Raw genomic sequence first — 24,751 nt, 5'->3', positions numbered from 1 at the left:
GGAGCTGTGCCAGTGACAGCTCCAAACCCCAGTGCCCTAGAAGATAGGCAGAAATGTTCCGTTGTGCAGTGAGGTGAGAGCATTAAGGCCATTTCATTCATTTATTCATTTGTCTATTCAACAAATATTTGGTCTTTAAAAAGATTTGTGAATTTATTTGAAAGGCAGACTTACATAGAGAGAGAGCGAGATCTTCCATCTGTTGGTTCACTCTCTAAATGGCTACAAAAGCCAGGGCTGGGCCAGGTTGAAGCCAGGATTCTGGTACCCCATCTGGGTCTCCCACATGGGTGGCAGGGGCCTAAGCACTTGGGCCATCCTCCACTACCTTCCCAGGTGCATTAGCAGGGAGCTGGATTGGAAGCAGAGCAGCCGGGACTCAAACCGGCACCTGTATGGGATGCTGGCATCACAGCTGGCAGCTTCACCACGCCACAACTCCAGCTCCTCAATATAGTTATTAAGCACCTGCTGTGTGTCAGATGGACAGACGGGAACCACACACTGTCAGAGCTCACACGCAGGTTCTTTTTTTTTTTTTTTTAAGATTTATTTTTATTTATTTGAAAGAGTTACAGAGAGAGAGGGAGAGGGGGAGAGAGAGAGAGAGATCTATCTTCCATCCGCTGGTTCATTCCCAAAATGGCTACAACGGCCGGAGTTGAGCCAATCTGAAGCCAGGAGCCAGGAGCTTCTTCTGGGTCTCTCATGTGGGTGCAGGGGCCCAAGGCCTTGAGCCATCTTCCATTGCTTTCCCAGCCCAGAGAGCTGGATCGGAAGAGGAGCAGCGGGGACTAGAACTGGCACCCATATAGGATGCCAGCACTTCAGGGCAGGGCTTTAACCCGCTGCACCACAATGCTGGCCCCACATGTGGGTTCTTGACGTGGCTGACATACCCCCCCCAACCCGGTCTGTCACTGGAGAGCTGATGTGTTGGGTTTCCTTCCTTTGCAGGATAAAGATCGAAGAAGAGTATGCGAAGAACCTCGCTAAGCTCTCCCAGAACTCCTTGGCTGCCCAGGAGGAAGGGTGAGTTGGGAGGAGAGTGATGGGAGCAGGGAGGAGAAGGGGCACAGAGGAAGTCGGTTCCCTTTGCACCCATGGTTGATCACTGGCATTGGTGCACGTTTGGAGGGCGAGATCCCCATAGGAGTGGCTCCAGGTGGGCACCCACTCATGGCTCCAGGTGTGCAGCTGTGGATCCAGGTGGGCTCACATGGCTCAAGCTAGGCACTCCTAAGTCAATATGTGCACCTGTGGCTCAAGGTGGCACTCATGGCTCAGGTTGGCTCACCATGGTCCAAGGTGCGGGCATCCTCCGTCAAGGAGGGCACTTCCACATTGTCTTCTCTCTCTGGAAGCCAAGACCCTCCTGCCTGTCCCCTGGCACCTGGAGAGCAGCCTCTAAGCACCCCTGCCCTGCTCTCCTTCCTCTGAGGCAGGCTGGGAAGAGCCTGGGTGTGAGAGGATTTTACACCTAGTGCCTTATTGGAAATCTCTCCTGTGGGCCTGAGACCCAGGCTCCCTTAGCCAGCCCCAGCTGTAACTGTGCAGACCTGCTGGCCTGGGCAATGCAGCTCAAGCCTCCCAGACACTCACGGATCCCTAGGGGGAGCATCATGTGCCCTGTGAGTTAGCAAAGTCCACGCCCTCCTGCACCACTGGCGGGAATGTGAAGGGTGCAGCCCCCATGGAAAACAGCTGGGCAGTTCCTCAAATAGTGGAGCACTGAATTATCATATGACCCAGCCATTCCACTGGCAGGACTCAGACATGTTCATGTGTGAGTACAAGCCTGCATGGGGCTCGTATATGCACAGTGGAGAGCTGTGGATCTGTGATGGAGTATTTTCCACCCATAAAAAAGGAGTGAACCCCTGATGCTTGCTGCTGTGTGGATGACCCTCAAAAATACTAGGCTAAGTAAAAGCCAGACGCAAAAGGTCCCATTGTATACAATTCCAATCAATTATTGATTATTTCAGGATCATCAAACCCAGAGAGAACAAGCAGATTGCTGGTCCCCAGGGACTAGAGGAGAGGCGTGGGGGAATGACTGCTTAATGGCCGTGGGGCTTTCTCTAAGGGTGCACCTGTCTGTTCAGGCTGCTTAACAGAACGCCACCAATGGGGTGGCTTCAGTTTGTTTTTGCAGGGTCTAGAGGCTGGAAGTGCAAGATCAAGTTGCCATCAACGTTGGTGTCAGGGGAGGGCTCTCCCAGAGGGCTCTAGACTCCACCTTCTCCCTGTGTGCTCACGTGGCCTCCCCTCCGTGTGTGCTAGGGGTTGGGGGAGTGAGAGCCAGCTCAGGGGTCCCTTCCAATAAGGACTCGAACCCCATCAGATCACGGCCTGCACCATTGGGACCTCGTATAACCTTCCCCAGATGACAGCAACACCGGGGCCAGGGCTTCCACGTTTAAATTTGGGGGAGAGGCAGTGGGAATGCAAACTTTCAAGGTGTGGAAAGTGCGTGGGCTGTAGCTAGAGGTGATGGTTACACAACCTTGCAGACCTGAGGGTGGTAGAGCGAGTGTAATAGGACTTTGACCTCAATAAAAACAATAGGCCCTCAGGAGGTTTGCATAGGAAGGGTGGTCCCTTTCTCTGGCCTGTGCTGGTCTCAGTTGGGATTCATGCTGCAGGAGGAGTTGAAGCCCTGAGGACTGTCAGAGAGCTATGATGGTAAACACGTACAGACCTGCAGGCCTTTAGGGGACAGAAACTCCGCCAGCCAAATGTGGCTTTGATTAAAACCTCTGCGTGGGCTCACAGTGCAGCCAAGTGGTCTCCCCCGATGGCTTTCACCAACCCAGCCGGCCACGGAGCCAGTGTCTTTACCCTGGGGGTAAATGAGCTCCCTGCACCAGGGCCGAGATGGGGGACTGAAAGGGGCATGGAGGGGAGCAACCTTTGTGGCCTGGGAAGGGGGTTTGCCCCAGGATCCCCATGCCCTGTAGCCACTCGGCTGCTCCTGAGTCTTCCGGCTTCCACTCCCCGGCCTGGGCTGTGGCCAAGGACACTGTGTCCTGCCAACAGGCACAGCGTATGCTGCTACCTCGAGCCGCCCGGCTCCTCACCCCGGGCCTGCACCGCCGTGCCATCAACCCATGCATGTGCAGACACCAGCACTCTAACACAGGCTCCCACATGCATGCATGCATCGGTGCTACTCACCTGTACGTGAGCAGGTAGCCTGTCGCCCTTGCACACACACACTCCTACCAGCAAGCCCCAGGGAGGGCATGCGTGTGAGGCCCCTACACACACACACAACAGTGGGCAGCAGTACTGTGGCTTTGGACGTGTGACCTGGGCAGGCCAGCTAAGACACTTGCAAAGCGCAAGGCTGCAGCTTAGAAACATGGAGCTGCCAACAAGATGCTGATCCCGGAGACCTGAGCTACGTTGGCAACCCCAGTGCTGCGTTGAGAGGAGATTTCACAGGACATGTGCACATTGATGGAAACACAGAATTAGATTCTTTATTCTGCCTTCAGTTCTTCTCTCCTGGGTGGGAAGCAAATGGAATTGTGGTCTTCCCTGGCTTGGCAGTTATGACGGTAATATGCATTTGATTAGACGTGCCTCCAGTTGTAGGTGGGAACAGAAATCTTGGGGGTGTTTTTTTTTTTTTTTCCTTAACCTCTTATCAGATAAGAAATGTCTCTTCAAATGAGAGAATTTACAAGTTGCACGTTTTTTTCTAAATTGTGAGGGGACCCCATGGGCCTGGAAGACTGGGGAGGGGGAGACAGGTGTGAGGTGTGCGGGCTGGAGGGGTGTCTCCCACTCAGGTACAGGCCCTGTGCCCTGCTAGCTGGCGGCTCTGTTCGCACAGATCCTGGGCAGCTCCCGGGGCCTTCCTGCAGCTTCCGCAGCTCTGGTTTGTCCCTTCTGCGGGCCAATGCTGGCACACACACCCTGCTCCCCTTCCTTTCATCACAGGCCCGCTGCTAAGACCACTTCTGCAGGCTTAGTGCTGTGTTGGCTTGCCCTTTGGAGCACATAGTTGAGTGTGGGTGTGGGTGTGGGTGGCATGGGGGATACAGGAGGATAGGGCAAGGTTCTCTTCCTCCCTGTGGGACCCACTTGCCTCTGCACCATTGGTTAAAAAGGCTGTCCATTCCCCTCAAGCTACACAACCACCTCCCAGATCTGTGCGACCCCACCGTCCACCACCTGTATCTGCAGGTTCTCCATCCTGGGCTTCACACCAGCCGTGGATCCAAATTATTTGGAAAGAAAAAAAAAAGTTGTGCCTCCTCCCTGTGGACAGACTTTTTTGCCGTCTCGTTATTCCCCACACCATACAGCATCTCAGCTGTTGCCTTAGCAATCATACTGTATTCTCGAAGTCATCTAGAGATGATTCAAGTATCCAGGAGGGGGGTGGTGTAGATTGTAGGCACACATCGTGTCATGTTGTATAAGGGGCTTGAGCACCTGCAGATCTGGGTGTCTGGGAACCAAGGCCCCCAAGGCCTGATTGTATGGGATCCCGCTGACCTGTGTGCCTGCCGTGGCTCCCCCTTTACCCACCTTTTGCCTCAAGGGGGGCCCAGGCACCCACAGGGTGCACAGCATCTTTAAGCACAGATCACCATCGGCAGCTTGGATCACCCCTCCCCCCCTTTCGCACTCGGGCCCTTTTGTGGTGAGCCTCCCCAGCCAGCGTCCCCCAAGGGGACCTTTCTCTGCTGCCCGCTGGACTCTTGAGATAAATCAATCCCTACCCACAAACCCCCAGCCGCGCCCGCGCCAGCCCCAGCTGCAGCCACCAGCCCAGGCCTGGCCAGCCTTCAAAGGGAGCTGCTCTGCTCCCAGCCCAGCGCCTCACGGTATATTGTCTTTGAATCAGCTTTTGCCACTCAAGTGTAATGAATTCTCTGGGGGTGTGAAATGAAGTCAACTGAACGTTGAGCCTGGATTTCCTGGCCAGGCTGAAGAGGGCGGCCAGCAAGACTAAAGGGTGGCAAAGAATAAAGGCAGCGTGGGCCTGCCTTGGAAGGGCTGGGGGCGGGGCAGGAGGGTTCCTGCAGATTTCTCCTGTCTGAAGCGCCTCCTTGGCGTGGTGGAGGCGTTTCGCGCGGAGGACCTGGCCGTTCAGTAAGCTGGGGGCGGCGTTCGCCTCCCGGGGCCCGTGGGGATGGCCAAGGCTGACCCTAAGGCTGGAGCTGCCAGCCCCCTGCGCCCCAGGTGCTCGCTCTTTGCTCCTCCTGGGAGTCGGGCAGCTGTGGGTTTGCCTGTGAGCTGGATGCTGTGGGACCTTCCCTGCAGAGAGGAGTCTTTTCCTCCTTCCTTGCATCACCAGCAGGCATCAGCGTTAGCAAACCAGGGAGGGGCGGCGGTGGGGCGTAATTGGCCAGGTGGCCAGTGGCCAGCCGGCCTTGGCCGGGGGTGGGGGAAGCTTTGGGACTGAAGCCCACCCTCTCCCTGCAGCTCCCTCCATCCCGGCAGGGCTCTGGCTTCTGGATATTTCCCCAGGCACCAGTGTGTCTGCTGCCGTCTGTTCCTTTAGCCCCAGAGCAGGGAGCTTCCCTGGGCACTGAGGCATGGTGGCTCGCCCCGCGCTGGGGGTTGAAGCATGGTGCTCACAGCTTTTTTCTACCTGGCCTCTGCCTTGTCCAGGTCCGTGGCTCCCTGAGATGCAGGGTGGGGCCTCTTTGTGCAGGTGCAGCCCTCTCTGGGGTCCCCCCGCATCTGACGCTCTGCTTTGTGTTGTAGCTCCCTGGGCGAGGCGTGGGCTCAGGTGAAGAAGAGCCTGGCGGACGAGGCTGAAGTTCATCTCAAGTTCTCCGCCAAGGTAATCCTTCCCCACGGCCTCTCTGCGCATGTCCCTGAGTGGCTAACCGCAGTCACTCCGGTTGTGGTCGTTTGCCGAGGCCCTGGTGGAAATTCCTTTTTTAAAAAAGATTTATTGAGTTATTCGAAAATCAGAGTCACAGAGAAAGAGAGGGAGGCACCCAGAAAGAGATCTTACATCTGCTGGTTCACTCCCCAGATGGCCACAGTGGCCAGCACTGAGCCAAACCAAAGCCAGGAACTCCATCAGGGTGTCCCGCATGAGTGGCAGGGGCCCAAGCACTCGGGCCATCTGCTGCTGCTTTCCCAGGAGCATTAGCAGGGAGCTGGGTTGGAACCGGAGCAGCCAGGACTCAAACCAGCGTAGGATGCCAATGTTGGTGGGTAGCGGCTTTACCTGTTAAGCCACAGCACCAGCCCCACTCTGGTGAAAATTTCAAGCTGCCAACAAGAAGCCCCTGACAGCAGAGTTGGGAACAGGTGTATAATAGCCCATCTTTGAAATGCCTCACCACACAGGCACAATAGTACAGCTAACCAGATGTATCTACCTACCTAGAGTGCTGGGTATTTATTACTTTGTTTTTAATATCATTTATTGAACAGTGGCTGTGATTAACAACTGGCTCCCAACAAGCCTGGAAATTGAAGGTTGAGGTCATGGGCGGCAGCGGGAGCCAGCCCAGCACACACCTCTGTGTGTGAGGGTGGCGACCCCTCAATTTCTTAGGGGAAGACCAGAGTGCGGACATCGGCACTTCAGAGGAGTGGGTCGGCTGGTTCTGTCACATCTCAGGTGATGGAAAACCCTACACCATGCCAAAGGGTTATTGGTTTTTGCAAAATGTCAGAATGAGTAGTTGGCAAGAAGCTGGCCACTTGGTACTGTCTGGCTGCTCTGGAAGCATCGCCCACTCTCCTTGGCCCCTGGGCTACAGGGCGGGTCCCTCAGGTGAGCAGGGCACAGGTGCCGTGGCCCCATCCAGCCTGGGGAGGTGCGGAACCTCAGGAGCCGTGCCCCTGGGAGGGGCCCTCTGTTCTCCACAGCCGGAGACATCCGGGTCGTCTTTGTATTCAGAGCACTGAGCATGTGGTAGATGTTCAATAAGATAGACGTGGCTGAAGTTCATCACTGAACAGCCGTGTACCGAGTCACAAACAGCAGTACAACCAAGGCTGTGGAGACACATGGTTTCTGTCCCCAGAAAGCTCCTGGTTAGGAGAGACCAGAGAGAAAGAGAGAGACCGAGAGACCAAGAGACCCAAGCAAAGCTGTGCAGGAGGCTGTGGAACATGTGTAGGTCCCAGGAAGTCATGCGTGTGTTCATTAGCTACAAAGCACGCATTCAGTCCTGTGCCACCTGCCACCTCGCACCATCTCCATCGGCGACACACTGCCTATCCAGAGATACTCCCGAAAGTTCACGGGCAGTGGAATTAAAGGACAAGCTTACACTGGTGCAGAAGGCTTAAAACTCCATGCACTTGAGGCATCTTCAAAAGCAGATCCTGAAAACACGCATGGATTGAGAAATACGTTGCACCAAAGCCGACTTCGCTTGTAATTCCATTTTCCCTCCAAAGTGCTCTCACACCCCAGGGCTCCCGTGAGATTGTGTGGCCTGGTGACTTGGAAGCCGTCTTAGCTTGTGCAGATACACACTCTGCAGCCACGTGCCTCCAACTTCCTGTCGGGCCACGCCCCTGCCCCTGGCCGCTCTGCAGGGGAAGCCCTGGGGTCCTGAGTGTGCCCTCCCCCGCCCCGCACAGCTCCACAGCGAGGTGGAGAAGCCCTTAATGAACTTCCGTGAGAACTTCAAGAAGGACATGAAAAAGTGTGACCACCACATCGCAGACCTCCGCAAGCAGCTCGCCAGCCGCTACGCTGCGGTGGAGAAGGTGAGAGGCCGGGACTCGGGGAGCAGCGGGGAACGGGGACCTCCTGGGGGAGGCTGGGCTGGGGAGCCAACCCCAGGCTCCTGGCACCCAGGCCAGGCCTTTGTCCCCCTGTGATGGGGTCAGGAGGGTCATCTCAGCCTCGGGCCACACCTGAGCACCCCTACCCAGGCCACTCGGGTGATGCCCAGTGGCTGGTGGGCGCCAAGTGAGGCAGCAGCCACAGATGAGGACGTGGTAGGCAGGTGACCCTAGGCAACCCTGTGGTTGTGTGACGGCCGAGCCTGCAGGTGCTGTTGGTACACACACCTGGCCCCTGTGCCCGGGTCTCCCCTGCAGATTCGCGCCTCCCCACATCACACCTGGAGATGCACATTGGCTCATAGCCCTGCAGCCACCCATGGGTAGGTGACTGGGGGCCAGCCCTGGAGGGGAGAGGGCTCTCCCCATGGTCTGACCCCAGTGCCTTATAGAGAAGGCAGGGACACGCACTGCTGCAGGCCTCTGGGACCCGGCCAGTGGCCGGCGACCTCCACGAAAGGGAACTACTGGTGGCGGCCAGGAGGCTGGGGAAGCAGGGGAAGGCAAGACAGCCGCTTTAAGGAGCGCAAGAGGGGGCTTGTGCCATTCTGAAAGGGGGCAACCGTGGCTCTGGCCTGTTCCCCATGCTGGGAGGTGACGCAGTAGACATCCCTTTCACCCCCCCAAGAGGCTATGGTTTCAAGCCCTCCTGGGCCCCAGAGCAGGTGCAGGTCCCAATGATGGATCTCCACGCACTGCCATGAACTCTCTTGCCACTCTGGCTGCTGCAGTAGCATCAGCCACACCAGCATGTCCAAGCCAGGGGAGGGCTTGCTGGGGGAGTGGGGAGCCCCACCCCCACCCCACCCCAGCTCCAAGCTTCTCGAGCAGCTTCCCCACGTGTCCTTGACCCCAGGCCCGGAAAGCTCTCACGGAGCGGCAGCGAGACCTGGAGATGAAGACCCAGCAGCTGGAGATCAAGCTGAGCAACAAGACCGAGGAAGACATCAAGAAGGCACGGAGGAAGTCCACCCAGGCTGGTGCGCTGGGCCCCGGGAGGGAGCGGACAGGGCCCACCCTGGGGGTGCAAGACGGCAGGCGGCCCTCCCCTCCCTGTCTGCCCACCAGGGCCGCACCTCCTCTCCCCTCTGCCCTGCACCCAGGGACCTACAAGGATGAGACGTGGGTGATAGGGTGCAGGCCTGCGGGGGTGGGAGGCTGGGCAGTTCCTGCTGTCCTGTGATTGCAACGCATGCTGGCCTAAGCCCTGGGCAGATCTCTGCCAGCCTCTTCCGTGCACTCAGAGCTCAGGGCCCACAGGAGAAATGCAAACCCCCACGCATCCAGGCCTCCCAGGGGAATGAGCTCCTGCTCGCACCACAACCATGGAGCCCAACATTTGTTTCAATAATCAGGTTGTGGTTTCTCTCTATATCCCTCAGTGATTTGGGCTCTAGTGCCACCTGGTGGTAAAACTTGGTGATGCACAGGAGGGCAAAGAAAACCTCTTAGGAACCATTGAGAAGCTCAGCGCTTCTGTCCTGGGACTCCCTGCAGACTCCCAAGTCCAAGGATGCTTGAATCCCTTATGGATGACAGCACAGTATTTGCATATGACACACACACACACATCCTTCTAGCTTAAACCATTTCTAGATGACTTACAAAACCATTAGGTATTAACCAGGTAAATGCTATGGAAATAGTGGTTCTGCTATATGTTTAGGGGGAAAATGACAAGGAAAAAGTCTGCCTACGTGCAGTGCAGGTACATTTTTTCCTTGAATATTTTCTATCTACGAGTGGTTGACTTCATAGTAGCAGAACCTACAGGTATGGAGAGATGACTTTTTTTAAAAGATCTATTTATTTTGAAAGAATGTACAGAGAAAGAGGAGAGATGAGAGAAAGAGGGATCTTCCATCCACTGATTTCACTCCCCAGATGGCCACAGTGGCTGCAGCTGGGCCAGCCCAAAGCCAGGAGTTGGGAAGTCAATCTGGGTCTCCCACGTGGGCAGCAGGAACCCACTTACTGGAGCCATCACCTGCTGCCTCCCAGGGTCTGCCCTAGCAGGAAGCTGGAATTGGAAGAGGAGCCAGACTTGAACCCGGGCAGTCCAGAATGTGCCAAGTGGTGTCGGAGCTGCTGCACCAAATGCTCGCCCTCAAAGAAGCAGTGCTGTGGCATTGCCTCTAAATCCAGTTACCTATCCGTTCTTACACATCCGGGCTTTTAATGGTTGACCGGTGTCTCCAGATGTGTTTCATTGTACCCCTAACTGGTTTTGAGTTAGGGATGGTTCCAGGGTGTTTGCTGAGACCAGGGATGCTGTGTTACCCTGTGTGCCTGCCTAAGACCAGGTCTGCACACGCACAGGATACAGACGCTGGGTGGGTGCGTGTTCCCACGTTGCTGTCCAGAAAGCATGCACACCCGTGCAGGATTCACCTCTGCCCCCACATTTCTGCTTCCTCATGCCCTTGAGAGATCTTCCTTCCACTGGTTCACTCCCCAAATGGCTGCAACAAGCTCCATGTTGGCCAGGCTGAAGCCAGGAGCTAGGAACTCCATCCGGGTCTCCCACATAGGTGGCAGGGGCCCAAGCACTTGGGCCATCCTCTGCTGCTTTCCCACGCACATAAGCAGGGAGCTGGATCAGAAGTGGAGCATCCAGGACTCAAACCGGCATCCCAGGCAATGGCTTCACCTGCTAAGCCACAATGCTGGCCCCCTAGAACCCATGTTTCTTACCCGTACTGTTGAGAAAGGTCCCATTTCAGGCCATTGAGTTGCCATGGAGAGGACACACATCCTCTGCACGCAGTCTGTCTCCTGAGAGTGCTAAAGCACGTTCTGGAAGCCGTGGACAGGTGGGACTCCAGGAATGTCACGGCAAGTTCTGGACACAGTTGCCTTGCAGAGTGGCATCTACCTGGCTCCGCTTGAGACCAGAAGCCCAGGAAATCGGCCTGAGACCCAAAGCAAAATGAACACAACCCTAACTGGGCTGTGATCCTCCAGCTCGGCCTTTGAGGTGTGCGGCTTCCTCTTCCGGGTGAGGCCCAGGCAGGGGCGTGGTCATGGCCCAGGGGGGAGTGGGGACCCTGAGCCAGGCCCTGGGTTGTGTGGACACAGATGTCCTTCTCGTCTTTCACTTTCCCATCAGAACGCACAGGAGCAAGAGGGATGATACAGGAATAATTTTTGCATCTAATCGAATCACTACCTTCTCCTCCAGAGTTCTTCTAGAATCTTCTGTAGAGTTCTTCGGGACATCTGTTAGCATTGGGAGCCCTGTGCCATCAGGAAGCTGTGATCAGCATTGGAGTGGTGCTGCTCCAAACACACTGTGCCACGGGTGTCACTGGAGGATGCTGGGAAATTGCAGCTGAGAAGTCACCAGGGGCTGAGCAGGCCCTGGGCTTCATCCTCTCGCTGCTGGCAAGGCTCTGGGGTGCCGGCGGGCTTTGGCTCTTTGCTTCCTAACTGCAGAGTGTCTCCAACATATCTCAGATTCCTACCAGTCCTAGACCAGCCATGAAGATGGCCTGGTTGGGGCAAGCATTTGGCCTGGTGGTTCAGATGCCCGCGGCCCACATCAGAGTACCTGGGTTCCAGTCCCAGCTCTGGCTCCTGACTCCAGCTTCCTGCAATGCAGGAGGCCGTGGGTAGCAGCAGGTGACGGCTCCAGGTGTCATAGTTAGTGTGTGTTGAGTGCTGACTGGGAGGAAGTAAAGGGGCCTCCAACCCACCCTTTCTCTGTTTCCCCTCAAGTTGGCGTGTGGCATCTTAGGATGGGTTTTTGCGTGGTCACTGCACAACAATGATGAGCTGTAAGCCAGACACGTGACCCCGAGACTCAGAATGACTTCCTGCTGTGGGCACATGCGTGCGCGCGCACACACACACACACACATGCACATGGCATAGTTGGCCAAGCTTCTCTCCTCTAACTCTAATTAAGAGCAGGTTGCTATGACACATGTTTTAGCTCTGACGTGAAATCGCACTGCGTTCTGAGAGAGGGAAGCATCTCTTAGGCTCCCGGTAGACTTGGGGATCCTAGCAATGACTCCTCCTTGCTCTCAATGAGAAACTCTTGTCTGAATTCCAGGTTGAGTAGGGGTGGAGGCTCGGAAGTGGCCTCCCCGGGTGCTGGGTTGTCCCCCACCCACCCCACCCCACCCCATCCTTCTTTGTCTCTGCTTTCCTCTCCTTCCCCCCCCCCCCGCCTCTCTCCCTGTCTCCACTCCCCATTGGCCCCCCGGACCCCAGAGGGCGGGGAGGGCCCGGCTGGGGCACAGGTGGGGGAGGGCAGCCTGGAGTGGGATGGGACAGATGTGCCGATGTGATGGAGGCTCTGGGCTTCTTCCAGGGGACGACCTCATGCGCTGCGTGGATCTCTACAACCAGGCTCAGTCCAAGTGGTTCGAGGAGATGGTGACCACCACGCTGGTAGGTGGCCGGGGATGTCCGAGCTGCCCGGATGGGGGTGGGGACATGGGGCATCCCGGTGGACGGCCGGAGGGGGGATGTGGAGATGGTTGTGAGCTCTGCTCCAGTGTTGGGGTTGAGACCTCAACGCAGGCCATCTAGGTCAGATCCTGCTCTGGGGGCTTCTCAGCTGTGTGCATGCAGGCAAGGAAGGGTCAGGGCTTCTGTGTCCCCCCTGGGCTGCCCTTCCCAATGGAGGACTCCCCTGACCGAGAGGATGGTGGCCCCAAATTTAGGACAGACAGCCAAGTGGTAGGAAGAGTGATCCCCTCTCCTCTCCCTGTCCCCCAGCACAGGTGCAATGCATTGGTAGGAGACCCTTGCAAGGTACACAAAAGGCTGAGGCTGGGGGAACTGGCCAGGGGATGGGGAGGCCTCTGACTTGGGATGTGGGGTCCCGTGGCGCCCTCCTGAGCATTTCTTATAAAGGGGCAACATCTCCTGGGCAGACAGCATCCACCCAAGAGGGGCAGGGAGGCGTGGCTGGCACATGAGCCTGCAGCCCCCGTGGGAGAGTGACATCGTGCGAAGTGCCAGTCACCTGGTACCCCATCCAGCCAGCGCAGGACTTAGCCAGCCGCCCTCCCCAGGTGTAAGCCCACCAGGGATTAGCAGCCTCCCCTGTAGGGTCAGTGACCCAGCTGTCCTCCTGTTTAATCCCCTCATTAAGCCCCTTGCTCACCCTCTTTCCCGGTTAATCACCTGGGCAGTGACCTAGTTATACACAGAACAGCCACCTGATCCCCTAAATTCCAAGAGCATGGAACCATCTAGAAGCCAAAGGACGAAGCTTTCCACTCCTCCCTTTGCCAATAGCTGCTCTGATCCCAGCCCTGGTCTCTGCTCCGTCTTGGCACTAGGCTTGGGCAGGGCAAGGCAGGGCAGAGGTGGCCACAGGAGGATGAGGGTGGACGCTGTGCATGTCACGTCCGGGTCCTTGGGCTGGGCTGTATCAGTGGACGATCGTGAGCTGGAGCCCAGGTGACCCTAGTTTAAGCCTTGCTCCTCTAAGAATTTCCTGTTGCTTTGGGCAAGCCATGTCTCCTCTGGACGTGTTAGTTCCTTTACTTGGAAAATGGGGATAATCGCCAAACCTGTTTCTTAAAATTATAATGAGGACAGTTGGGTGTTGCCAGGAAAGCTCTGGGCCCTGTGCCTGGCAGAGCAGGCTGTTGGGAATCAAACAGTGGCTCCCGCGCTCATCCCCTTCGCCTTCGGCCCTAGGTAAGGGCACACTTTTCTTCGGGGTACTCACAGCCAGGGGCTGCTCATGGATGGATACGGTGGGCTGGGGCCCACTGTGGGGATGGCCCCCAAGCTCAGAGGTCTCTGGTCTGTTCTTCCCTTGGCAGGAGCTGGAGCGGCTGGAGGTGGAGCGGGTAGAGATGATCCGGCAGCACCTGTGCCAGTACACGCAGCTGCGGCACGAGACGGACATGTTCAACCAAAGCGTGAGTTCCCCACGGGCAGGTCAAGGCCAAGGCCAGGGCCAGCAGGGCCCCTGGGGGACCCAGGGCCACAGAGGAACCACCTGGCGCTACTCCATGGCAGGTTAAGGGGCTGCTACAAAGGAGACTGTCCCGAGGCAGGCACTGGGCAGGTGCCCGGGCCTGAGGATCGCCCGGTGCGGATGCATGCGTGAGCCCATGAGCTCCAAGAAAGTCGCTCAAAATGTCACTGCCTCCCATGGGGCGTTCTTAACAACAACCCAAGACGCTTGTGGAAATATTCAGAATCCCTGAAGCTTAAGTTCTGCTTGCTCTGGGGTCTGGCGGCCATCGTGGGGGCACGTGGAGGAAGAGGTCACAGACCACGAGCCTCCACAGTACCTGGCACCCTCGTCCAGGCCCAGGTGTGCAGAGCGAGCCCTGGGCTCCCTGCTCTCAGGGCCCTCTGCCCCTCCGCTTCCCCAGGGGAGATGTCTCCAGCGTGGCCGCCGCCTGTGACCCTGTCACCTTTCTCTTTGCAGACAGTGGAGCCTGTGGATCAGTTGCTTCGGAAAGTGGACCCGGCCAGAGACAGGGAGCTGTGGGTCAGAGAGCATAAGACCGGCAACATTCGCCCTGTGGACATGGAGATCTAAAAGCACCTGCATGGGAGAGGGACTGGGGGTCCCACACAGGGGGAGGTGGTTGTCCCTCCCCCACCCCCCGGAAAGGAAGCCGCCCTCCCACCCACTCTCCCGGCCCACTGAGGAGCGGGGCAGGCTGGTGGTGACTGCAGGACAACCTGGACGGCCCAGCTGGGGGACTCCCCAATATTCCCAAGCCAAGACGACAGACCCACAGCCCTGCCCTTGTCTCCGAGGCCAAAGCCCCCCAACACCCCTGCTGTGCTCGCCCTGAGGACAAACTGAGGCTGGAACTTGGCGGTCCCTGCTGACCTCTGGAAGGGTCACTCACACTTGCCAGTACCCACCCCGCCCCCGGAAGCCCCAAGGCGCATGCCCCAGCTGACCCTCTGGTCCTGGGGCTTGGAGGGTCAGGGGAGGGAGGTCTCTGTTTCCAAATCAAGATCAGCATCGCGGTTAGAAGGGGCCCTTGGACCCACAGCCCACTCCCAGAATCCTTTGCAGTTGGCCCTCTCTGTTGCTCCTGTTGCATTCTGGGAGCCCAGGTCTGTTTTTTTTCCCAGCCCCTTTTCATCCCTCAGGGTCTTTGGGAGGAAGGCCTGGCTCTCCAGACCCAGCCTGCCTAGGGAGGTGGGGATGGAACTACCTCATTCGGCAAATCGGCCCCAAGGCGAAGGCACTGAGTTGGTTCCCATCAGGTCAGGTGCCATCTGGGAGGTCTCCTGTAGACCTCAATCCACCCATCCCTCAGCCCCCTGCCCCAACCCTGCTACACCTCCCATCCCAGGCAAGGAGCGCCCAGAGTTCCAGCCAACACAACCCCTTCCGGCTGTGCCAGTGTCCAGACGAGAGTGATGGACGTGAACCAGCCAAGCACACAGGGCCTGCTGGGTCTGCCCGCCGTGGCCAGAGCTCTCCCAGGCCGCACACCACAGGCTGTTGATGGGGCTGGGGCAGTCCAGTGTGGGAGCACAGTGGGACACAGTTGTCATCCCCAGAGGGTTCTGTCTGCTCGCGCATGACAAGATCGGGAGCCGCTATCCATAGCACGGCTCACTGTCCCTGGTGGGCGCTGGACAGGCCTTGCAGACCCCCTCTCGGCCACAGGTGAGACAGCAGTATCCCACCACCTTTCCGCTTCTGCAGCTCCTCCTGCCCCTCCCAGAGCCCCGGGCCAAGCATGGAGCTGGTGCCTCCTTCCCCCTCTCTGTCTTCAGTTCCTGGAAAGGCAAGGGCTGAGTGTGACTTGGAAAGCTGTGGAGCCAGCGCATCCCTTTCTCACGGACAAGGTGTGGCAAAGGTGTCCTCCCCCAGGTTAGCGGGAGGAGAGATGGGACCTGGAGGGAATCACACAGCTGGGAGCCCGCGCCCTGAGGCTCATGCTGCTGTCCTAGTGTCCCGCTGAGGATTGTGGGAGGGCAGAGCCCACCGTTCCTTCCCTCACTCCAGCCTGCCGGTCGCCCGTAACTTGCTGATCTTTGAGTCTTTGGCCACCTCCTTCACTGAATCAGAATCGCTCTCACATCCTCTGTTAGGAAGACGCCCCCCTACACTGACACAAACCGAACGCCGTCTTCCCCTTTCTTCTGGAAACAGCCCAACCCCAAAAGGCCAGCGCCTCTAAGCAGACCGGTCACAGTGAGGTCTTGGGGCCTCGACACCAGCTATCGATGTTAGGATGCTATTTCCGGATTCCTTTCTTCCAAACAGGTGCTAGCGGTGATGTTTGTGCAGCTTAGTAAACTGATTTGTGGATGAATTTCAAACTCTCGAAGCTGGTGGCCTTGTTATTAACACAGATATGTGGAGTGCGGTGGGGCTCACTTTGTCTCCTCTTGCCCCTCTGAGGATTCTGGAATCTTCGTTAGTCCCCTGGGATGGGATATGTGCGTGCGATTGCTCTCTCTCTCTCTCTCTAGATAGATAGATAGACCGACCTAGATCTATCTATCGATCGATCTTGCTCTCACCTCTCACAGGGTAGCCCAAGTTGGCCCAGTGGGCCTGGTCCATTCCTTGAGGTCATTCTTTCCGAAGCCTCATCCCCTCTCCTCCTTCTCTTGGCCTCATCCCAGACTTCTTTCCCCCTTCCCTCTGTTATTCTTCTATCAGGCATTTAAAGCAGAGCAGCACGCTAAGATCTCATCTGAGGACAGGATGTGGCCAGGCCATCGGGGAAGGTGGTAAGCTCTTGTGTTGGGTAGACCTGTCTTTGCCACGGGGGCTTTGCGAGTTGCTAACCTTGGCCCATTCGCAGAGAACTCTGTGCAGGGTTTCGGCTGTCAGCGGTACTGTCTGTTGTTTGGGGTGATCTGCCTTTGGCTACCCACTCATTCCTTCATTCAACAGCGATGTAGGGCAAGCCCATCTCTGTGCTACATCATAGATCTGTAGCTGTGTGCAAGACAGGCACCCTCCCCGACCCCCTCTCTCCTCCTGCGTGTAGACTAAGGCACCTATAGACCTTTCTAGAGACTAAGAACATAGCATACTTTCCACATTTGACCCACTGGGATTCTTTCATGGTGATATACAGACTTCCACTGTGCTGCACTTTGCCCGTGGCAGCAACAGGACCTCTGGTGGTCACCAGCCCCCCACAGCCCACATCCAACTCCAGTTCCAGAGGTTTCTTTGGTTGGTGTCAGGAACTCTGCTTGTTCTACGTGTCCCCACCTGGAGACACTGATGCACAGAAGTTGTGTCTGTGAAAACCAGATTTAAAAAAAAAAAGAAACACTTGGGGTGGGTGCATGGTGTTCCAAGCAAGTTCTTCTGACAGCCTCCAGGAAGAGCCACCTGCCACCTTGTTTTTTGTATCAAGGGCTTTCGATCAGGACCACAGCACACTGGCTGTTTGGGCCAAGTGGATGGCCGCCCCTGATGGGGTGACCTTGGGCCTCCCTCCTACCTCCGCTCAGCACGTACTTCCCGGCTGCTCGGCACTGAGGAATGGCCGGAGCAAACAGAAACCGTACAAATTCAGGAGCCAGGGGTTTGTTTCTGTTCCGTGGGTGAAGGCCAACCGATGAGTAGATGGGTGCATGAAAGTCGTGGCTGAGCCGGAGTCCCTTCGTAACGTCAAAGTTAGGTCCAGCTGTGAGGCATTTAAACGGGCCTGAGGACCTGCTGGTTCCTAGGGAGGGAGGGAGAGCACTTCACAAGCATGAAGCAGCGTGCACGCCTGGACTCAGTCTTACTCTTCTCTGCTGCCTCCCTCCGGCATCATTCCGGGCTAATTGTACTCAGTTCTGTGAACTTGGACAAGTCTCCCGGTCTTCACCATCATCACCCCTTCCTACCACCCGCCCCCAGCAACCCTGATTGCCCTACTAGCCCTAGAGCGTTGCCTTTCCTAGAATGTCCTGTAGGTGGCGTCACACAGAGGGAGCCTTCTGGTTGGCCCTGGATGACGTGGCTGGCAGTCATCTCTCCCTTTTCATTGCCATGTAACATCCTTATGTTTAAAATTAATCATTTGTCCTGGAGGTTCCTGGCCCGGCGTCTTCACCCCACTGCTTCCTCTGAATGCCAGCTGTGTCCACAAGTGGTTCTTGGGGCTCATACTGGCCTTTCGGGTTCCACGTGTTTGACAGCATAGAAAACAGTCAGGGTTGGGGGGGGGGTCTCAGGTGCCTCCAGCTGCTGCAACCTAAGCCTTGCATCTCAGCTAGAAGCTGCCGTCCCACCCGAGACCCCCCTTCTTCAACCCAAATGGTTCTCAAGCGCTGGGGCCGGGAGTAGAAGCAGCATGGATGCAAAGGTGGCCACTGGCCCTGGAACTCCTTGTTCCCCCCCCCTCCCTTCTTGGAACTGCCAAGGGAGGGTGTGTGTTCCCGGTGGTCTCTCGGGCCGCCAGGTTATGCTTTCTTGCTGTTCCCCTTCTTGTGTAACTGCTGCACTTTAGGAAGTACCTAATGCGGGTGGTGTGTGCACAGCTGGGCATACGGTGGCCTAACGTCTTCGTGGGCGTTGCCCTGGAATGTCCCCCCCATTGAATCTCAAACACAGCTAAAAGTAAGAGTTTCCCCAAACTATTAAGAATGAGGTAGTACCTCCCGGGACGGCTTCCATCCCCCCCCCCCCCCAAAAAAAAAAAAAAGCACACATTGTCAGCTGGGTCTCCACCATGGATCTTTGATGGTGCAGAGTCTGGCCCCTGCCCAAACCCCACTGGGTGGTGGCCACTGGAGGCAAAGATGGGAGTGATCCAGTCAGGGCCAGGCCAGGCCGTGGGTGTGACCCCCAAGGCAGCCCTTCCCCCAAGCTGCCTGGGTCATTGCCTGCTCACTCAGAAGCGAGCCAGTCCTGGAAACCAACTGGGCAGCTCTCCCGGGGAACCAGGGACGTGCCTGGATCCAGGGCCCTGAGGTGGGAAGCTGAGGGCCTGCACCTCCAGGGCTTTCCCAGGGCCCGTCCATAGCTTTTCTCAGAGGGAGGGAGGGAGGGAGCACAGCTCCATCTCCCTGTGTGGACAGCAGGGTGGGGCTCTGGCTGCAGCCTTCTGGGAGTGTCTTGGATGGGTGGGTGGGGGAGGCTGTGATGACCTCTGGACTCTGGTGTTGGGGACTAGGCACTGACCCTTTGTGTTTGGGACTGTGGTGGTGGGCAGTGGAGGCCGTGGGAAGGTTCTCGTGGGGACCAGCACAGGACCAGCCCTGCCCAGCGGCCTCATCTGTCCCCTAAGCTGAAGCCAAGTAACATCCCCTGTCCGTCAAGTACCCCTTCCAGCATCCTGGGCCCCGTGGCTTCCAGACGGCCATGTGGACCCAGGGACAAGGGTCCAAGGGCAGCAGCTCCCCTCCCCTAGGAAGCCGATGACGACTACAACAACTGAAAGATCCTCCCCCCCAACCATATCAGCACACCCTGCAATCGTGGGATTTTCTAACAAAATAAACCGGCTTGTTTGGTCTGTTTTCTGTAACTTTTGCTAAATACTTTATACATTTCTAACGTTGAAAAGCCGTGTCTCCCCGCCAGCATAGGAATGTTGTTCTCTCCACCCTGTAGACCCCATCTACCTTCTGGCTGCCCAGGTCTGGACATCAAAGCAACCTTCTATAATTTATAAGTAACACTGTTGGAGCTCAGATCCGGAAGGAGGCTGGGACCCGCCCCTCCCCTCCCCTCCCCTCCCCTCCCCACCCAACAACAGCACTTGTGTGTGTTCTTGCTGAAGAATTAAATGTTTCAAAGAGTTTACATTTGGAGGGCGTTTGTTACCTGTGATTGTCCCACAGTGTGATGATTTAAGGAAGGTAAATGCACTCTGCCTCCCGCCCCCCCCCCCAGCTTCTGTGTGTACACTTCAGATGCTTAGATTAACCCCCCACCCCCAGCCCCCGTGAAATAAACCCTCCAGAGAGACTGGCTCCCACCAGGCCACTGTCCCTCCCCGGGAGCTGGTCTTAGCATTCCCGGGATTGCTGGTTGCTTTTACCACTGGCGACTGGGCAGAGGGACAAAGGCCACCATGCTGCTGGCCATCCCCGGCCCCTGCCGACTTCTGGTCTCCATGGGTGCCAGCCCCTCTGCCCTCTTTCTACCTCTGGGGCTGCCGGCCATTGCCACTTCTCTCACCCATCTGTTAGCTCATCCAGTAGTCACCGGGCACCTGCTGTAGGCCAGACACGCTGTAGGTGCTGGCCGCTCGTCCGTCAATGAGGCAGAGCAGCACCCTGCCTTCTCAGAGCTGCCAGTCTAGCAGGGAGAGAGAGACAAAAGCAGAAGGCCTGGCGACTGCTTCCTGGTGCGTGGGCCAGGGCAGGGGTTCTGGGTTAGGGGGTGGAAAGTCAACATTATGTAGGGTAGTTGGGCAGGGGTTTGGCCTGGTGGTTAAGGTTAGGTCACCCACACCCCACGCCAGCATGCCTAGGTTCGAGCCTTGGTTCCACTCCTGATGGCTGTTTCCAGCTAATGCGTACCTGGTGAGACAGCGGCTCATGGCTCAAGGACTTGGGTCCCCGCCACTCACGTGGGAGACCTGGGTTGCGTTCTGGGTTCCTGGCTTTAGCCTGACCCAGATCTGGCTGTTGTGGGCATTTTGGGGAGTGAAGCAGGGGAAAGGGATTCTGTCTCTGTGCCTTTCAAATTAAATAAATAAAAAGGGAAGCTGGAGAGCCTTGTGGAAGTGGTGGCATTTGATCAAAGACGACGAGACCTGGGATGGAGCCTGGCAGGTGGCTGAGGGGAGAGTGTGTTCCCGGCAGAAAGGATGCTAGCCAGGAGGGAGGGATGTGTTGAGGAGGGGCTGCAGGGTTGTCCTGACCACGCCAGGCCCTTGACTTGTGACCTGAGGGAATGACCTGCTGTCCTGCTGGCTCTGGGACTCCCCACGGGGCTGTAAGACACAGGAGACCTGAATGGAGGGAGAGGGTGAGGTCCTGCATGTAGACTGTGACAGAGACTCCACAGGGAGCCTGGATCGCAGCGTACCATGATGGGGATGACCCCCATCTATCTCCCCTGACCCCGCCCCACCGCCAGACCCCCTGTGCCTGCCCGGTGCAGGCTCCTCTGCCAGCACTTGAGCCGGTCTGGGAGCAGGAGGACCAGGCTGTCCTTAGCTCGCAGCAGGATAGGCATGGCATGGGCACAGCCTTTGGGACGCTCTGCTGCTTTGAGTCCAGGGCAAAGCCAGGAGAGGGAGACAGAGGCAGCCGGTACCCGTGGGGTTTTCGGGGAGGGTTTATGGCCCCAGCCCAGACTTAACAAATCCACTCCCGTACATCATCCCCAACAACTTGTTTGGCTAAGGAGCACGAGCCTGCCCTCTGAGAGAAGCTGTTTATGCAGGTTTTCAAACAAACCTCCAGGTCATGAACCTCCCCCTCCCCCAACACATCAACACAGCTGCCTCCCTCCGTCCTGTCCCTTCCCCTCGGTCCCCGGCCATCAGTGGGGTGGGGGGGAGTGGCCCTGGGCACAGCAGCCTGAAGAAGGTGGTCTGGACCAGGCTGCTTCCAACCCCTGGCTCCAGATCCTGGCTCCTCCGCCTGGGACGGCTTCCCCCACCCAAGTCCACGGGGCCTCCTCCGCTGTGCTCCTCACTGGGGGGATCCGGGGATGCTGGGGCCTCCTTGAGGAAAGTGCGTGCGTGCGTGGGGTCCTGGGCTTCCCTCCTGGCTTCCACTGTGTGGCCTGGGGCAGCCACGCGCCTTTTGGAGCCTCTGCAGAGCAAACACCTGGCATTGCACAGTGAACGCCTGCAAGCAGAGAAAGGGCTCCTTGTAAGAAATACTATTCTCTCGGCCGGCGCCGTGGCTTAAAAGGCTAATCCTCCGCCTTGCGGCGCCGGCACACCGGGTTCTAGACGCGGTGGGGGGCCCGATTCTGTCCCGGTTGCCCCTCTTCCAGGCCAGCTCTCTGCTGTGGCCCGGGAAGGCAGTGGAGGATAGCCCAAGTCCTTGGGCCCTGCACCTGCATGGGAGACCAGGAGAAGCATCTGGCTCCTGGCTTTGGATCAGCGAGATGCGCCGGCCGCAGCGGCCATTGGAGGGTGAACCAACGGCAAAAAGGAAGACCTTTCTCTCTGTCTCTCTCTCTCACTATCCACAAAATAAAAAGAAATACTATTCTCTCGGAATCTCTGTGGCCCACGAAACCCCGTGGGCCTGCAGAAGTCAGAGTGGGAGGAGGGGCGGCTCAGTACCGTGCCTGACCTTCTGGGTCCTTCCTTGGTAGCCCTGGCACGTGGCTTTCTCCCCACAGAGGGGACCTGCCTTCCTCTGCCACCAGCCTGGTAGAAAAAATGGGTGCCAATTCCAACTCACCTGTCTGCTGTGAGGGTTCTTGTGAGTCATGGCCATCCCCCTACCCCTACCCCACCCCACTCCCCGGGCTAGGAGAGAGTGCTGCCTGTGGCGCTGGCCGCACTCAGCCCAGGGCACTGCCTAGCTTCCCCAGGGCGAGGAGAGCTCGGGTGCACCGGCTGCTCACGGGCGCTCCTCCCACCGTTCTATTCCCACCACACCTGCGCTGACGGTGGTGCAGCCCGCCTTTGCACGGCTCCCATCATTATCCACTGGTGCCTTTATCCGATCTCACTCAGCCCACCTGTGTTACTGGCTCACTAGCTCCCGGCGGCACCACCATGCTGGGCTGCAGGCGGAAACAGATACAGATTTCTCACCTTCACCTGCACCGAGACTTCAAAGAGTTTGAATTGGGGCCAATGCTGTGGCATAGTGGGTAAAACCACCACCTGCAGTGCCGGCATCCCATATGAGCACCGGTTCAAGTCCTGGCTGCTCCAATTCTGATCCAACTCTCGGCTATGGCCTGGGAAAGCAGAAGATGGCCCAAGTCCTTGGGCTTCTGCACCCGTGTGGAAGAAGCCCCTGGCTCCTGGCTTCGGATCGACCCAGCTCCAGCCTTTATGGACATGTGGGGAGTGAACCAGTGGATGGAAGACCTCTCTCTCTGCCTCTGCCTTTCAAATAAATAAATCTTTTTTAAAAAACAAGTTTTAACTAACTGCCAAGATTTAGAAGTGTGGAAATGGCGCCTAAACCTCAGAGTTCTGGGTTCCCTTGGAATAACTCAGAAATTCTCTCCACACAGGGCCAGTGTTGCTGTGGATTCGTTCTGAGAGGAGGAGCGTGGTGGGGCAAGAGGCGTGGAGTCACCACACAGACCCCGGGAGTCGAGTGAAAGCAGGCCTGAGGCGAGCAACCCGCAGACTTATTTATTTCAGTTGGTAGAGCAGCTTAAATAGCTGAGGCAGCCAATCTAGTCAAGGGATGGTTTATGCCTTAACCAATCACAGCCTGTTGCCAGGCAGGCTCCGTTGCCAGGTGGGTTTCGAAGCCATTCCTGAGTAACTGACGCTCACTCGCCAGTGGCCATCGTGGCATGGCCTTCTCACTTCTCAGAAGCTCCTTCTGTGTGAGACACAAGCCTCACCACTCCCTGCTCCTTCTCCCTAACCTCTGCTGTACTCAGTCTACCTGTTGGCCCCGTTAGCGGGATTTTAAAATTAGGTATTTTTTAAAAATGCAGAGTGACAGAGAGGGAGAGCAGAGAGAGAGAGGTCTTCCATCTACTGGTTGATTTTGCAAATAGACACAACAGCCAGGGCTGGGCCAGGCTGACGCCAGGAGCCACGAACTTCTTTCAGGTCTCCCATGTGGGTGCAGAGACTCGAGCACTCAGGCCATCCTCTGCTGCTTTCCCAGGCACATTAGCAGGGAGCTAGATCAGAAGTGGAGCAGTCAAGACTTGATTGGATGCTCAGATACGGGAAGCCAGCCTTGCAAGCAACAGCTTAACCCACTGTGCCACAATGCCAGGCCTGCAGTTTGGTTTTTGATAACTGTTATTGAGGAATAAATTTTAAAAAGATGAATGTTTTTGTAAAACTCAAGAGACGTATATTATGAAAAAAACTATGCTTGGATTTCCAAATCTTTTTGCACCAGAATCATTTCTTCTATTAATTCCATTTTTGTAAGAACATTTTGCAGCCACCTCGTATGTGTTTAGCACAGGCTGTGTGCCGGGCTCCACTCGTAAATGTGCTGCACCCAGTAACTTATTTCAGCCTCAGCTTGACAATGAGGAAGGCACTATCAATGCCCATTCATGGGACTGGCGCTGTGACGTAGTAGCTTAAGCCTCTGCCTGCGGTGCTGGCATCCCATATGAACGCCGGTTTGAGTCCTGGCTGCTCCACTTCCCATCCAGCTCCCCTCCTAATGCACCTGATAAAGCAGCAGAAGATGGCTTAAGTGTTTGGGCCCCTGCACCCATGTGGGAGACCCAGAAGAAGCTCCTGGTTCTTGGTGTCAGCATGGCCCAGCCCTGGCCATTGCGGGCCATTTGGGGAGTGAACCAGTGGATGGAAGACCTGTCTCTCCATCTATCCTTCTGTGTCTTTGTCATTTAAATAAAAAAAATTTTAAATGCCCATTCATTAGAGAAATATTTATTGCAGGAGCCAGCGCTATGGCACTCCAGGCTAAAGCCCTGGCCTGAAGCACTGGCATCCCATATGAATGCCAGTTCTAGTCTCGGCTGCACAACTTCCGATCCAGCTCTCTGCTATGGCCTGGGAAAGCAGTGGAAGATGGCCCAAGTCCTTGAGCCCCTGCACCCATTAGGAGACCCAGAAGCAGCTCCTAGCTCCTGGCTTCAGATGGGCACAGCTCCGGCTGTTGCGGCCATCTGGGGAGTGAACCTACAGATGGAAGACCTCTCTGTCTCTACCTCTCTCTGTAACTCTTTCAAATAAATAAAAAATCTTTAAAAAAATATTTATTGCAGACAAAAACCTTCCTGGCATTCCAGCAATGGAGATTCAAACCCCCCCTCCTTTTTTTAAGAGCTCCCATCTGCCAGTTCACTGCCCAAACACCCACTACAGCCAGGATTGGGTCTGGCTGAAGCCGGGAGCTGGGAACTCAATCCAGATCTCCCATGTGGGTGGCAGAGACCCAACTATGTGAGCCATCGCCT

General features: G+C 56.7%; 1 protein-coding gene across 4 annotated transcripts in view; it reads left to right on the top strand.

Moving 5' to 3' along the window:
- The window catches only part of GAS7 (growth arrest specific 7), a 238,943-nt gene extending 219,555 nt beyond the window's left edge, over positions 1 to 19,388 (top strand). For all 4 annotated transcript variants that reach the window (XM_062216544.1, XM_062216547.1, XM_062216546.1 and 1 more), the window contains exons 8-14: positions 958 to 1,032; positions 5,731 to 5,809; positions 7,579 to 7,707; positions 8,642 to 8,765; positions 12,104 to 12,183; positions 13,575 to 13,673; positions 14,192 to 19,388. In XM_062216544.1, the coding sequence (XP_062072528.1) occupies positions 958 to 1,032; positions 5,731 to 5,809; positions 7,579 to 7,707; positions 8,642 to 8,765; positions 12,104 to 12,183; positions 13,575 to 13,673; positions 14,192 to 14,305 (700 nt within the window). In that variant the 3' untranslated portion in view covers positions 14,306 to 19,388. The remainder of the gene's footprint in view (positions 1 to 957; positions 1,033 to 5,730; positions 5,810 to 7,578; positions 7,708 to 8,641; positions 8,766 to 12,103; positions 12,184 to 13,574; positions 13,674 to 14,191) is intronic.
- The last annotated feature ends 5,363 nt before the right edge of the window (positions 19,389 to 24,751 follow it).

Source organism: Lepus europaeus, chromosome 18 (assembly GCF_033115175.1).
Source record: "Lepus europaeus isolate LE1 chromosome 18, mLepTim1.pri, whole genome shotgun sequence".
Classification (NCBI taxonomy): Eukaryota; Metazoa; Chordata; class Mammalia; order Lagomorpha; family Leporidae; genus Lepus; species Lepus europaeus.
Note: the sequence above shows the minus strand (reverse complement) of the source record. Positions and strands in the feature narration are given on the sequence as shown.